This window comes from Salvelinus namaycush, chromosome 19 (genome assembly GCF_016432855.1).
Source record: "Salvelinus namaycush isolate Seneca chromosome 19, SaNama_1.0, whole genome shotgun sequence".
Classification (NCBI taxonomy): domain Eukaryota; kingdom Metazoa; phylum Chordata; class Actinopteri; order Salmoniformes; family Salmonidae; genus Salvelinus; species Salvelinus namaycush.
In genome coordinates this window covers 21367911-21382940 of record NC_052325.1, presented here as the reverse complement: position 1 = coordinate 21382940, position 15030 = coordinate 21367911, and the positions used below count along the sequence as shown (strand labels likewise).

Sequence of the window (15030 nt, the reverse complement as noted above, 5' to 3'; positions counted from 1 at the left end):
AGTTTAGCTGCCAGTGACAATAATATATATTTGAAAACAATAACTTTACGCCTACCTTTGTTGATTTCAAACACAGGCATATAGCTTAGGCAGGCTACGGCTGAGAAACTCCATTCAAGAGAGAATAGTTTTATGTAGAAAGAACGAGACTAGTTACATTTGTAATAAACTGCTAGGGTGTATTAGCTACAACTCTCCTCACATTTGTGAGCCAACATAACAGGAGGCAGGTACGGTGGCTCCCGTAGGACATATAAGGTGAGTCAAAAGGAACACACAACAATAATTAATATCGGCTACATAGTGAACACAACAAATACAACTGTTTGTTATGGATTCTCATGAGAATTAAGTTTGCATACGCTACGCAGTGTATGTGAATTGACACTCTCTACTCTTTCATACAAATTTTGACACCTGTGTGGTTTTGGCTTAAGACTGTTTATTCATGTCTGTGTTCTTAAGAAGAAAGGAACAGTTTATTTAAAGGGTATCTAAAGTACATATGTCCATCACACAGCTACACAGCTAACAAGCCCTAATATTACAGTAGGCCTAAGAAGAATCAGTTGTGAGAAGATCAGTGTTGCTCTATATAGTTATCCTGAGATCAAACACATTGGTGAACAGGCTGAGAATGGTTACTGTATTTTCACTGGAGATTATCTGTTGAATATTTGACGAAAAGCCAACACTGATAAAGTATGTTTCTAACAGGCAGGCAACTTGACCAACATAAAACTTGTATAACATAAAATGCTTTTACATGATTTCGTCAACAACAAAATGAATGCTCTGATCTCTACACAGCTGGGGAATGGTATGCCTCCTATTCCAGCCTATGCCAGGCAATGTATAGTCATTAATTTATTGGTGAATAATGTTGTCAAAGTCATTCTGAAGAATCATGTTTTTTTCACTCGACAATGAGCCTGTCAACAAGGCATCTGTCATGAGCACTGCAGGGTTGTGTTGTTGGAGTGAAAGTTGGCAGGGATAATATTTTGTTAGCTGATTGCTGAAGGTATGAGGTGTGTGTGTGTGTGTGTGTGTGTGTACTTGCGACTGCGTGTGTGTGTGTGTGTGCGCACACGTGTGTGTGTGTGTGCGCACACGTGTGTGTGTGTGTGTGTGTGTGCAGTACTACATGGCCCGGAGCGCTCCCCTGGTGTCATTAACATTCCTGTTGTGGCGGCTCCGCTAATATTGAGGTGCCTGACAAGACAGCTAACAGCTATAGCTCTTTCCCTGCAGCTTGCTGCTGTACAGAAACACATTCACTAAGTATTCAATCAATCATGGCGTTCTGTGAGCTTGTGTGGCCTACCACTTCGCGGCTGAGCCGTTGTTGCTCCAAAACGTTTTCCCTTCACAATAACAGCACTTAGAGTTGACCAGGGCAGCTCTAGCAGGGCATACATTTGATGAACTGACTTGTTGGGAAGGTGGCATCCTATGACGGTGCCACATTGAAAGTCACTGAGCAAGCCATTCTACTGCCAATGTTTGTCTGTGGAGATGGCATGGCTGTGTGCTCGATTATATACACCTATCAGCAACGGGTGTGGCTGAAATAGCCAAATCCACTAATTCGAAAGGGTGTCCACACAATGTAGTGCCATGTAGTGTATTTCTACTGTCTCTTAATGTGGCCCAGGAGTGACAGATCTGTTACTCATCACATTCACATTGATTCTACTTTTATTTCTTCCTCTCCCTTCTTTTTCTCTTTCTCTATTTTATTTTTCTCTCTTCCTCTCTTCCCCTCTCCCTCTCTCTCTCTCGCTCTTTCTTTCTGATTCATTCAGTTCAAGCAAAGTGTTAAATTGAACCGTCCCTCCCTCCCAGTCCCAAACATGTTATTCACGCTACAGGCCGGCGTCAGGTGTAGATATCTATCTCATCCACTTGGCACATCCACATGGACACATTTCAACCAATTATCTCAAGCAATGTTTTTGTGAACGTGTGGTTTGTGTTTGTGTATGTGTTGCTTGTGTTGCAAGAAGATTGTTGCATTGCAGAAACACTTGACGGGTTAGTAGGTGTGCAGGCCGCCCATTCTGTTTGCACATGGTATTTAGAGATAAAGGATCTTCATTTGATCACCCTGCTGCAATGCAAGACATTTAAAACTTGTAGTGTATCTACAAGTTTAAAAAGGCTTCTAAAGTTTGTAATTTCCACTTTGAAATTTCAGACTTGATTTTCCCTGACAAATGTTTTTTCAACCACTCCAAAAATGTCCATTAATTATAATCCACATAATAATTCACATTTACTGTTGCTGCAGGATTATTTTCCTGCTGTAGCTAACTGGCTCGAATTAAGATCCTACAAATGTACACATAGCTACAACTGTCATTCTGGCAACCTTAGCCCGTGGCTCTGATAAACAGCAACAGTCAAATAAGACTCTTTCAGGGGAACCCGTTGGCTGTAATGTAATAAGGCCATGTGGCTACACGCTGCTGCCCCTAGGATCTCTCAAATCTGTACTGTTCCCAAATGAAACCTACCCAACCCACCAGCACAGCACTGATCGGGGAGCATCAGGAATTAAGATGATATGTGACAGTCTGTCTCTCAGTTGTATTACATTCAGCAAATGACAGACAGCTAGGTACAACTAGTACTGTTCTGACAGACAGTTACATGCTTACCAGTTAGCGTTTTCACCACTTCAGCAAATGATGAGGAATAGTACAGCTAGTAAGCAAGGGGCACAGTCCTGACACTGACAGTGAGATGTTTTACATATATGGAGCAGTATAGATGCAGATTGCTATTGAAGTTCCTTTGTTTTCTTTCCACCTCTAGAAGCTGCTGAATGTTGAGTGCCTGAAAGGACTCACTAAAAGGATTTCGACCACAACACTGGAGAATACAATAATAATGCAGAGTAAGAATTTATTTTAAAATTACAAAATATTTTAAGAAAACACATTTTATTTTACATAAACTGTACAGATGACATTTACATGACTAAATTATTCTGAAACAGGAACTAAAAATATATTTTTATTAAATAGAAAAACTGAAAAAATAGAATTAAAGATGAAAAATTAAGTGTTCCACATGTTTATTGTACAAAATAGACAGAGAAAGGAAATAATAGAACTAAGAAATGGAATCATCATAGTGTACCCTGATACGTAGATTAGGCCTCTTATGATCAAGCTAAAATAATCTTGGCCTCTTTGGTTCCATTATTACACAGCAAATTCCCCAGAGTTAAATTAACACTGAAAGTGTGGACCCGTATAGACACTGAACAGTGTTGAATTAACACACTGCTTAGTGTAAAGCTTGATTTGCATATTTCCCAGAGTGCTTTGCATTTCGAGTGAATTGTGGAGTTACCACCCATGACTGAATTTGTTAGTGACAGAGACAAGATTGTTGCATTCATCCACTTACAACCCTATGGTCTTAACCAAGTGAAATCCTAAATTAAAATACCATTATTAAAATGTAATTATTTAAAAAATACAATATGTATATCATGAGTCCTTATTTTGAGGACATAAACAAAAGAATACTGGATTGTTTGCATGAACCAACTGCTGGGTTGCAGGCATTGGGTCACAGTTATTTTCTAAAAAAAATTAAGACATAGTTTGGTTTGTTGACGCTTGTTTATTGAGATATGACCCAGCAGGTCAGATCACAAGACAAGGAGGCTTGGCTTTTTAGGGGCGTGACTTTCAGCAAGTTATTTTTGCCACCCATGAGAGTAAATGTAATTCCAGTTAATCTGTTCTGTTGAATTGTTATTGCATGTTATGGTTGAACACTAACACTTTGGTAGCTTTAATGAAGCGTACAGAAATGTGTGAGTTCCTTAACAGCCTATGCAAATGTGATCTTCCCAGTAGGATAGTTAACACTTTCTTGCTATATGTATATCATAATGTTAATATTTTTGTATTAAAATATGTAATGTACAATAATATTTATAGAATTGTTACATTACAGTGTACAAACTTACATTATCAACAGGAATTACATTTAATCTCACATGACCAAAAATAACTTTCTAAAAGCCATGCCCTTAATAAGTCCTGCCTCCTGAAAATAACCGATAGATTACATTCAAAAAGACAGAGCTGTTTGGTCAACCCAGCATGAAGGTGAATAAAAACTAAATTCATGGTTAAATTAACCCATGTTGGGTAATCCAAACAACCCAACATTTTTGCCTTATTCATGCAACCTTGCTGGCTTGTATAATGCTGTGTAATTCCGATTGAACTCTAGCCAGAGTGGGGATATCCAACGTTCTGCATTTTTTATCATATGCAACTACCAGAGTTGGGAAGACTGAAATATGAGACTACCTAAAGCATCTAAACTGGAACAACCATTTCAGTAACAGGTGCAACAAATCCAAGTAACATATTGAATTAGTTAAGAAAATGTATCTCATTTATATTTGAGAAGCATAGGATTAATCAATCAATTAATGTACATGCAAAAACATAGATATTGAAACAAACAATTATTCAAATGAACCCGCAATAGACCATGCTGGGAAATATAATAATGATGAGCGCGGTTTTGGTTAAACTCCGGTTATTAACACCAACACTGGGTGTTATTTTAAACCAATAAGTGTTATAGAGTTAATTGTTATGTTTAGAGTGTAGTCTCTGAAATTAAGGCCTTATGAAATACGCATTGTATTGTGTTAAATACTACCATTTTAATCAAATATTCTCTCAGGATCTCACTTGCTGAAGTCCAGAAGACTGAAAATGGATGAATGCAACAACCATGTCTCTGTCACTAACAAAGACAGTCAGGAGTGGTAATTCTATAATTCACTCAAAGGCAAGGTATTCTGGGAAATTAGGCTTTACACCTATCAGTGTGTTAATTTAACACTGTTCCAGTGCCGATACGGGCCAACACATTCAGTGTTAATTTAACACTCTCAGTGTGGATTTAACACTGGAGAATTTGCTGTGTAGGTAAATTACTTTATTAAACAAAAAATGTAAATTTACTTCTATAAAAATAACTTTTCAATGGCAGTTTGTTTATTAACTAATCTCGCAACTTTTCAGTGCAAATGTCATAACAATCATTCGCTTTGAAAAAACGGAAGCGAAAGATCACATTTCAAGTATTTGATAGGAGATGCATTAGCATAGGAGGAGGAGAAAGTTCAGTTCAGTCTGGTATGTTCAGTTGTATGGGTGGGCATGGGTGGGTTACTATACATTGCATAGATCATGTGGCACTTATTTATGACAGGACACTCAGTACCACTTTGAAGGCATTTCAATATGCAAGTGCTATTAGGAGTGGGAGTGTGCATTTAAAGAGTTTAGTCTGCAAGTGCTGCACTGCACCATCATGCCCTGTTGGGCCCTAACAAAAAACTCATCACCACTTCGAGGTCCACTTTATCGGAACAAGTAGGGTCAGTGGGGACTCTCCGTTCTCAGGATTAAGTGTATGTAGTGCAGTTTGCACAAAGGTCCATCTTCACCTTTGAACTCAGTGAGCGATTGCTTGCAGCATGGTCACAGACAGACAGACAGACAGACAGACAGACAGACAGACAGACAGACAGACAGACAGACAGACAGACAGACAGACAGACAGACAGACAGACAGACAGACAGACAGACAGACAGACACTTACACAAGCAGGAGGAAAGAACGTGGTCCAATGTCAACAACAATATGTCAATGTTGTGTCGTTACCTCACTTGGACATGAGTGTAGTCCTGGAAAAGCTTAATTCAATAATAAGCACTTGCTGATACAGTTTATGTTATAATTCCACAGGATCAGACAGTCACAGTGTCTTTATGACTTTCTTTATGGAAGTGCTGGTGTTTCTGAATTATATAAGCTGATGAATTGTCATTGTCAGTGCTTTTGTTTTGTCAATGTCCTGGTGTGCTGTTTCCTTAAGCGCTTTTCTTTCCATCTTCATCGGAGAAGAGATGAAGGACCATTATTTTTCCTCTAGAAATGGCAAACTAGAAAAATGTTATCATTTGGTGATCAACCATTTCCTTCTCTTCCCAAAACTCTGGAACCGTTCTGAAGTTCTTAATATGGAATGGACAGAACCTGGCCTCACTCAGCCAGATAAATACAACAAACCATAAATACATCTTGTTTGTGTGTACCTGTTGGTGTGCTTCCATATAACTATATATTTATATGTGTGTCATACAAAAAGGTATTTTTGTACAAGACATTTTGACTATCGTCGTTTGATTTAACTTTCAAAGTTTAAAAAGTCACAGACACTCAGGCACAGCCACACTCTTCCACTATCATATTGGGCACGTCTCGTTTTACTATGTTGTACTCATCGTCGAAGTACAGCATAGACATGGTGCTGAGCTTGGTGGGGATACAACAGGAGTTGACCGAGCCGGGGCTCATGCCCCTCATCCGGTACTGGTTGACCACCGCCGTGTGGAACGATGACGCCGACCCCGGTACCCCCGCCATGTACGCCGGGCAGCTTCCCTCGCAGTAGTTACCGTAATAACCCGCGGGTGCGATGATCCAGTCGTTCCAGCCAATGAGGCGAAAGTCTATGTAGAACTGTCGTCTGCAGCACAGGCCTCCACTGCTCCCGTCACACTCCAGCCCCCTCTTCCTGATGCGGTGGTTCCCTTCCACCTGCCGTGCCCGGACCACCAGAAAGGGCCTGTGTGAGGGTTCTGCTGGGTCAACTAAGATAGGAACCACTTTGAATGCCTCACAGCCCTCACAACGCACCTCCAGGTCCTGCCGCCGGCCGCCCTTACCAAACAGGGCCCTCACTGCCTCTGACAGAGGGAAGGTGTGCCAGCCGCTGCGCTTTAGGTCCACACGCTTCTCCACTAGGGTCCACCGACCTCCTCCCCCTGCCCCTGGCCCTGTTCCTCCCCTGGCTCCACCTGCAGCTCCAGTCCCTGCCTCATGGTAGTGGATTTTAACTGTGACTCTCCGTCGAGGCCCTTTCTCGGAGCCGGTGGGCAGCAGCCTGAAGTAGAGCCACAGGTTGGCCTGAGACACATGCAGGTTCTGGTTCCCTTCACTGGAGATGAGGAAGTGGAGGCTGGACTTAGAGGCTTGAGAAGAAGCCAGCTCATCTGATCGAGAAGAGAGAGAAACGTGGGTTTAGTGATATATACCGTACAGTCAAGGGTCAAGAGAATAAACTGACCATTTTAAAGGGCAAGTTAGAAAAGCTGACAAGATTCACAAAGTAAAACAGGACAGGAGGATGAAATCCACACAGTTTTCCAACTTGTGTCTCTGTGATTAAAGTTATGTCACACTACATATGAGTGTCATTTGTAAGAGGGAAGAAAAGTGGACAAACATTCACAGGGAGCCCCAAGCAGGGAGACAGAAAGAGAGTACTTCAGTCACTTCTGTCCATCCTCTCCTCCATCACCACTCTCTTTCTCATACATCACATGCCGTTAGCCTAGTTCCTTATAGTCTGTTCCTCCTGACAGCCCAGTTCTGGGAGCAGGCCCAGTTGGCCTCAGGTCTGATTGTGAACACTATGAGAGTGGAGGAGGGGGGTGGACAAGGCCCGGGCCCCAGGGGGTTAATTGAGTTTGCTGTTTGTGTGTGTGCGTGCGTGCGTGCGTGTGTGTGTGTGTGTGTGTGTGTGTGTGTGTGTGTGAGGCACTGCTGTGAAACCCCCTGAGCTCCCCGGAGCCTCTGAGACTGACAGCATAAAGACTCCATTGAGGTATTAGGAGACAGCCTCGCTACTGCCTGGCATTGAGCGCGTGGCCCAACTAACCAATAGCATGATGAGGCAAAAATAAAATACATTTGCATGACATTGGCCACTTTCTAAAATGACACAATGAAGAGATTCCAAATGTCTACAGCATAATGGAGTTTGGAGTCGGCCGTATCTTTTTTGAAGCCTAATTATGTCTTCCAAATGACTGTGAAAACCGAGAGGGTTCTGTCTGGGGGTTAGCCAGGATCGGCTTCAGCTGAGCACATGTTGAAGCGGCCAAATTTCTTTGTTTACACACTGATTAGCGTGAGTTGGTGTCAACAGCTGACCACCAAAGATGGTCCTTTTAAAGCAATCCTACGTTTACAACGTACTCCAGTAACAGTGATTTTACATTCATTTCACCCAGACCTGTTCAGACTAGTTCTGCCTCCCGCTACAGTATGTCAGCTGGGAGCCAAAGTAACACACACACACACACACAAACAAACACATCCCTGTGGCAACAACAAAAGCACAAGGTGCATTCATTTCAGCAACATCGACATCGAACCCTCAGGGTGCAGTATCAAGAACGTAAGAAGAACTGTATGTATGGAAATGCATCAGAAGTGTAGATATAAAGGTATTGACTCAATAACAGTTTTCCCCTGTTTTAACTGCTGTCATGGCCCGAGGTAAGGAGTATCTAACCTCGCCTCATTTACTACCATGCCTTGCTGCTTGCCTCAACAGCTCCCAGTGATCAACAGGGGAGCTTCTAGGCCAGGGCGTTTCTCTATCTGTACCCTGAGTGACAGTGTATGTGAGGCAATGAAGTGCTGGGTGGGAGAGATGGCAGTCTGAATCTCTGACTACAAAGATACTCCAGTCTAAAGCATGGTCATATAGTCTTGTAAAAAAAAAATGTGGTGGAGTGTATCTGTAGCTTTATATCCCATCTGGGAAAAAAATAACATTTTTAATGACCCACAAGTTAGAGTATCTGAGACTGCCCACTGGCCACAGACGTAAATTCAACATCTATTCCACGTTGGTTCAATTTCATTGAAAAGCTGTGGAAACAACATTGATTCAACCAGTGTGTGCCCAGTGGGTGGCCACATTAAAATGGATGCTGAAGTGGATTGAGAATCATCCTTCTAGAAAACACTTCAACTATTTAGCTTTTCATTCATTTTCTAAAATACCACAAAAACACATAGCCAGGTGCTTTAACCCTGGTGTGCACTGACTGCAGGCTGTGGGAAGGTGAGGGGGGAAGCGAGGTGAGGAAGGAGGTTAGGGAGGAGACCAGTTAAACCAGGAGGTGTGCTGCCTGACTCGGAGTGTGCCTGGGGTCAATGTGCTCCTGGGCCAGGCATGGTTAGGGCAGGGCAGGTGAAGGGAGGGTGACATCTGGGTGGGCCTCTCTCTCTCTGGTGGAGCTAGCGCTGCTGGAGCTACAGCTGCCTCAGCGTGTCCCCACCTGCGCTATCAACACCAACAAGGCAGGCCGACAGGCAGACAGGTCGGTAAGCAGGCGGGAAATCAGGCAGACGGGTATGTAAACAGGCGGGAAATCAGGCAGACAGGTAGGTAAGCATGTGGGCAATCAGGCAGACAAAAAAATCAGGGAGGCAGGGAGGCAGATGCGCCGGCAGTCAGTGTGTGTATGTGTGTTTGTGTGTGCATGTGCGCAACATAGGCAGGGTGTATGTAGCAGGGTGCTATGCTGATTACTCAAAGTCTGTGTCAACAGAGACCGCACATCGCGGAGCACCGCTGCTTTGACAGGAGCCTCGCCTCGCAGTGACACACACACACGGCTCTGACAGGCATCCCTTAGGCTGCTGGAGCACAGCGCTCAGCTCAGCACTCCAGGAATTCCACACAGGGAAATAGGAGAGGGGGAAAGAGCACAGCAGGTCAGGGTGAGCTCCATTTGGCCAGCAGTTAGTAAGCTGCTTTGGTGGTAGTGGTGGAGAAATGACACACAGGGAGGGGGTTGGAGGGGGGGGTGCATGGATTGAGTGTGATGTGGAAAATGCCTGGAGCGGCTCCAGACAGGGCATGATTGATGTTTCTTCATGAAAGACTGTGTCCCAGAGTAAACCCAGAAGCCAGCCCTATAGCCCTGCAGGGTTGCATCCCAAATGGCACCCTATTCACTCTATAGTGCACACATTTTTACCAGGGCCCATATAGCTCTGGTCAAAAGTAGTGCACTATATAGGGAATAGGGTGCCATTTGGGATACAACCCGGGGACTGGGCCAGAGTTAATGACATCCAATAATGAAGTCTTAATTCCGTTACTTGGACCGGAGTCACAGGGAGTTCAACCGGTCCAAGCGGCTATACCAACGACAATCGAGATGCTCACATCTCCCCCTGCCCTCCGCTTCGCTCCCGTGGTTACGGGACACCGAATACCGCCGCCAAAGCGAGGGCCCGCGGGACCGTGTCATAAGAGACGGGAGGTTGGCACTGTTCCTTACCTGGAACGTTGGCAGTGAGCTCAGTCTCAGCCTCTGCTCCGCTATGCAGTCTAAGACTGATTGGTGACTGAGAGCAATAGCTGCCTCCTAGCTCCTAGCTTGCTGAAAACAATACAGTTAAAACTATGTGAATTAGACAGGACAGCGTCCCACACACCTCACAAAATACTTTGGCCTGATACTTCGCAGTCATCCAGTAATGTCCAGCACAAACTCCTCTCAGCCCCTATCAGTCATCCAGTAATGTCCAGCACAAACTCCCCTCAGCCCCTATCAGTCATCCAGTAATGTCCAGCACAAACTCCCCTCAGCCCCTATCAGTCATCCAGTAATGTCCAGCACAAACTTCCCTCGGCCCCTAAGCAGCACACCTTGATCTTTGACTGTGACATCACCCGGCCTGTGCCTGGGCCAGGTCTAGCTGCCTCTCTCCAGGTCGCTCTAGGGGCCTTGTCCCTCTCTCCATGCCCTGGCTGGCAGCCTGGACTCTGGGCTCTGGGGGTGAGTGCCAGCTGGCCTGAAGGCAGAGGGGGTCTACAGAACAGGGAGCAAAGCCAGTTCCATGGCACAATGCTGCACAAAGGCTCAAAGGTGTCGTGAATAATGGCAAAAGCAAAGAGGCCTGGTTGGTGAACCATTATATGACAAAAACATTCTTTAGAAAACTGTGATATGGGCACACCATGCACCCTCCTCCTCCACCTCTCCATCACCCGAACCCACAACCGGGGGTGCTCTCCTAATAATTGCCTTGCGTTTAACATGGACTCAGAGGTATATGTAACATAGTAAAATGTAATTCTGGCACACTCCAATTAGTATGTTACGTTTCATATGGTATGTATTAATTTGCAATTCGTACAATTTGTTACAAATTGCAATTCCTACAATATTTTACGAATTTGCGAAATGTATGATATGTCACAAATTCCAATTTGTTGTGGCTAACGTTAGCTAGGTCACTAACACTAATGTTAGTTGGGTGGCTAATATTAGCTAAAGGGGTTATGGGTAAGGGGTTTTAAGGTTAGTGTTGGGGTTAAGTTAAAGGGTTAAGATTAGGGTTAGGGGAAGGGTTGGCTAACATGCTAAGTAGTTGCAAAAACACGCAACCTTTGGGTTGCTATACGTTCGCGTAACCTGTCCCATAGGGCGGCGCACAATTGGCCCAGCGTTGTTAGGGTTTGGCCGGGGTAGGTCGTCATTGTAAATACGAATTTGTTCTCAACTGACTTGCTTAGTTAAATAAAGGTTAAATAAAATAAAAACATTCCTATTCGAAGGCAACAGCTAGGAATCCATCCAAGCTGATTGTACTGTTTGTGCTGCAGCTTCGTACTGTGGGACCGGCATCTATGCTTCCTCTGCTAAAAAAACTTTTTTTTTTTAAACAGTTAAATAGGACGTTCTCACCTCACTAACCTGCCAATTATTGATTTCAGTTATCTAACTGATGATAGATTAGAGCTCACAGAGTGTGTGTGTGTACAGGGCCGGATTAATAAAGGGGCTTACAGGGGCTGAGGCCGAGGCCCGTAGTGTGCCCAAGAGGGAAACAAAATAAAGAATTAAAAACTAAATAGACAGTTTACTGTATATTATATATGTAGTATATATATTTATTATATTTAAAAAAAAATGCAAACACCAACCACAGGAGGACTCAGGAGCCCACTCTCAATAAGTCATCAGATGGGGGAGGAGAGGAAATGGAGGGCCCTGCCTTGGTTGTGTAACGTAGAGAAAATATTGCAGTTTTAAAGCAAGTTTTCTGCAAATTATAAATATTTTCCATGGGGCAGGGAGTAATTTTTGCAGTTTTAACGCTAATTACCTGCGATTCTACACATTCTGCCATGACTTATGGCATGTTAATGATATCTGAGTGAAAGTGACAAACAAAATGAATTGGGGCCCCCTGGGGGTCAGGGCCCCTGGGAACCTGCCCTGCGTGCCTGGTCGGTATTCGGCCATGATTACTACAAGTTTAGATAGCTGGCTAGATTAACTTACCAATCAAAAAATTGGTAACTGACATGGCTAATTGAGTTACTGTCAGTGTCTGACATAACAGGAGAAAAACTGTTGATCCACAACCATCTATGATTTGCTCATCTGGCCTTGTGTGTGAGTCCACTGTAAACCCCAATGTGCTGTTATTACTCAAATGTTTTGTACAGAAAAACATGCTGATTGTCTACACTGTAACGGAAAACTGTAATTTATCCGGTAATTTGGGGTATTATCAACAGAAAAATACTCTGAAACATTTTACTGCAGTATGCTGCAAATTATGGTGCATTTTGGGAAATGTTATGGGCAGGGAAATATTTCCAATGGTACTGTAATTCCACCCCAAAGAAGGTCACCCGTGATACAAGTCAGTATTAGAAGTTCATCCATGTCTGAGGATGTCAACTGGCCACTAGGGGTAACAGTGTGTGCTGTTGCCTTCAAGTAGGTTTCAGTTTTGTTTGGGTAATATGGAAAGGGATGGAGGATGGGCGTAAGCCTCTAATGCAAAAGGTTGCATGTTCAGTGACAGAAAGTTGTTTTGTAGATTTTTGTTTTATATCCCAAACCTTAACCCTTACCTTAACCATTCAGAGTTAATGTCTAACCTTAACCCTTACCTTAACCATTCAGAGTTAATGTCTAACCTTAACCCTTACCTTAACCATTCAGAGTTAATGTCTAACCTTAACCCTTACCTTAACCATTCAGAGTTAATGTCTAACCTTAACCCTTACCTTAACCATTCAGAGTTAATGTCTAACCTTAACCCTTACCTTAACCATTCAGAGTTAATGTCTAACCTTAACCCTTACCTTAACCATTCAGAGTTAATGTCTAACCTTAACCCTTACCTTAACCATTCAGAGTTAATGTCTAACCTTAACCCTTACCTTAACCATTCAGAGTTAATGCTTAAACTTAATCTTACATTTGAGAAACGTGAATGAACGTCTAATTCTGACGTGAGAATGTGCGAGCTTGTTGCAGAATACAGTACCATACCATATCTTTGGAGTGCCAAAAACTTTTTGACCTCTAGTGGATGCATGGTATTGTTGTTTCTGGCTTATTAAGATATTATGAGGTGTGCATTGTAAGAGGCTATATTTGTTGCACCTGTGAGTCAGAATGCTGTTCCAATTTAACTCCTATGTGGTTATAGTGCCCAATGAATTTAAAATGTATGAAAACAGATTCGAGTGGCATCAAGTCTTAAACCTTAAATAGTTGAGCATTTTGCCATGTCCTTTTGGTCTGTTTTGTCCTGTAGTTGCTGCCAGTTTGGAAGCCTTTGTTAAGACCTCTAGAAGCGCAAGTGATATAAAATACCAACTATTAATTAATATGTTGTAATGTTGAAACAATTTACCTAGCAAAAAAAACCTTGTAATTACAGTAAAATCATGTCAAATACAAACCCCTCCACTCAATTAATGTAATTCATTCCGATAATGGTAGCATTTACTTTTTACAGTTTAATATAGAGAATTTTACAGTAATGTACTGTGTGTCACTGAATGAATCATAACTCAGAAATAAAGGGAGATAAAAGGAGTGATCAAATTAGTGATATGAATCATACGATTATCGATAATTACCTGATTCTGCAAAACTGATTATCTCCGACGTCTCCCCATGCACCTCGTTACTGTAGGAAGCTTGTCCATCAAGGTTGGGGATCTCAACCCTCCCGTCTTCCCGTACCTTACCGGCGTGAAGCCTCCTCAGCGCTGTTACCATTGCAGCCTTGGGAATAGGATGAGTGATGTTGGGTCTTTCTCTCATTTGTAATCTGTTCAAGATGTGCCTCTTAACTGCTTCCAAAAGGTCTATGTCCACCCGTTCTGACGCCTCCGGCAACCCACACGATGCGCACGACTCCTGGGTGACGGTTTGAGTCTCTGCCCCTGTTATGCGCGCCCGCGTTGACCCCAAGGTACCGCGGATTGAAAGTATGCAAGCCATTAAACAAGCCAGTGTGAGATTATATCTTCTCATTTTCTATTTTTGAGACTGGAATTCCAAAGCACGCTGGAAAGGAATTGTGGTTCGTGAATACAGAGATTAAAGTTAGAGGGTTAGGCTATTTCACAAGTATCACGGTAATGATCCTACTATGCGCCACCGGGAATACACATGGAACGATGATTGATTCACAAGTTATGGTAATCCAAAACAGTCCATGTAGTTTTTGCATTCCAAAAGATCTTGCTGTCAAGAGCTAATGATTATTGCAGATATTATGTTATTTGCTTAATCTCCAGCCCTGTTAGGCTTGGGTCCTTTTTGTCCAAAGCTCACTATCAGTCCAGTTCTCATCTAAAGCACAATTCCAGAGGTTTTGGTCTTGACCGGCGAACTTGAAATGATCACTAAATGAATGGCTCTACCGCGTTTTCAAACGTATCAAAACGAATTATTACAGTCCATATCCTTTGCAAACCACTCATAGTTATCAAACGTATCTCACCGGTACGCTGGCTTTGTATTCGAAACGTCTGATGTGAAGTTCCAAATATGAGGTTACCACTGCTCTTTACATTCAATTCACTCATATAAGCGCAACTTTAGGAATCCAACTAAATTGCAATCCATTTCATACCAACTGATCCCTTGATCACTGTCTTCTCTGTCTATTGGTGAGTTGGTTATGGGACGTATCTGCGCCCAGTAAGAGATGCTGTTATCTTTACAGTTTTCTCCTTTGCAATCACGACACGGAGCCACCTAACACCGAAAGTTTTTATACAGGAGTTGAAACCACGTGGGGAGTTCCACCAACAGCGCGCAAGGGATAGTGCTGCTGGGAGAA

At 43.0% G+C, this 15030-nt stretch overlaps 1 protein-coding gene across 1 annotated transcript; it reads right to left on the bottom strand.

Moving 5' to 3' along the window:
* Positions 1 to 6273: 6273 nt before the first annotated feature.
* On the bottom strand, positions 6274 to 14216 carry LOC120063761 (inhibin beta B chain-like). Its single transcript, XM_039014054.1, has 2 exons — positions 13817 to 14216; positions 6274 to 7109 (listed from the first exon to the last, which is right to left on the bottom strand). The coding sequence occupies exons 1-2, from the start codon at positions 14214 to 14216 to the stop codon at positions 6274 to 6276; spliced, it is 1236 nt and encodes a 411-aa protein (XP_038869982.1).
* Between the last annotated feature and the right edge of the window lie 814 nt (positions 14217 to 15030).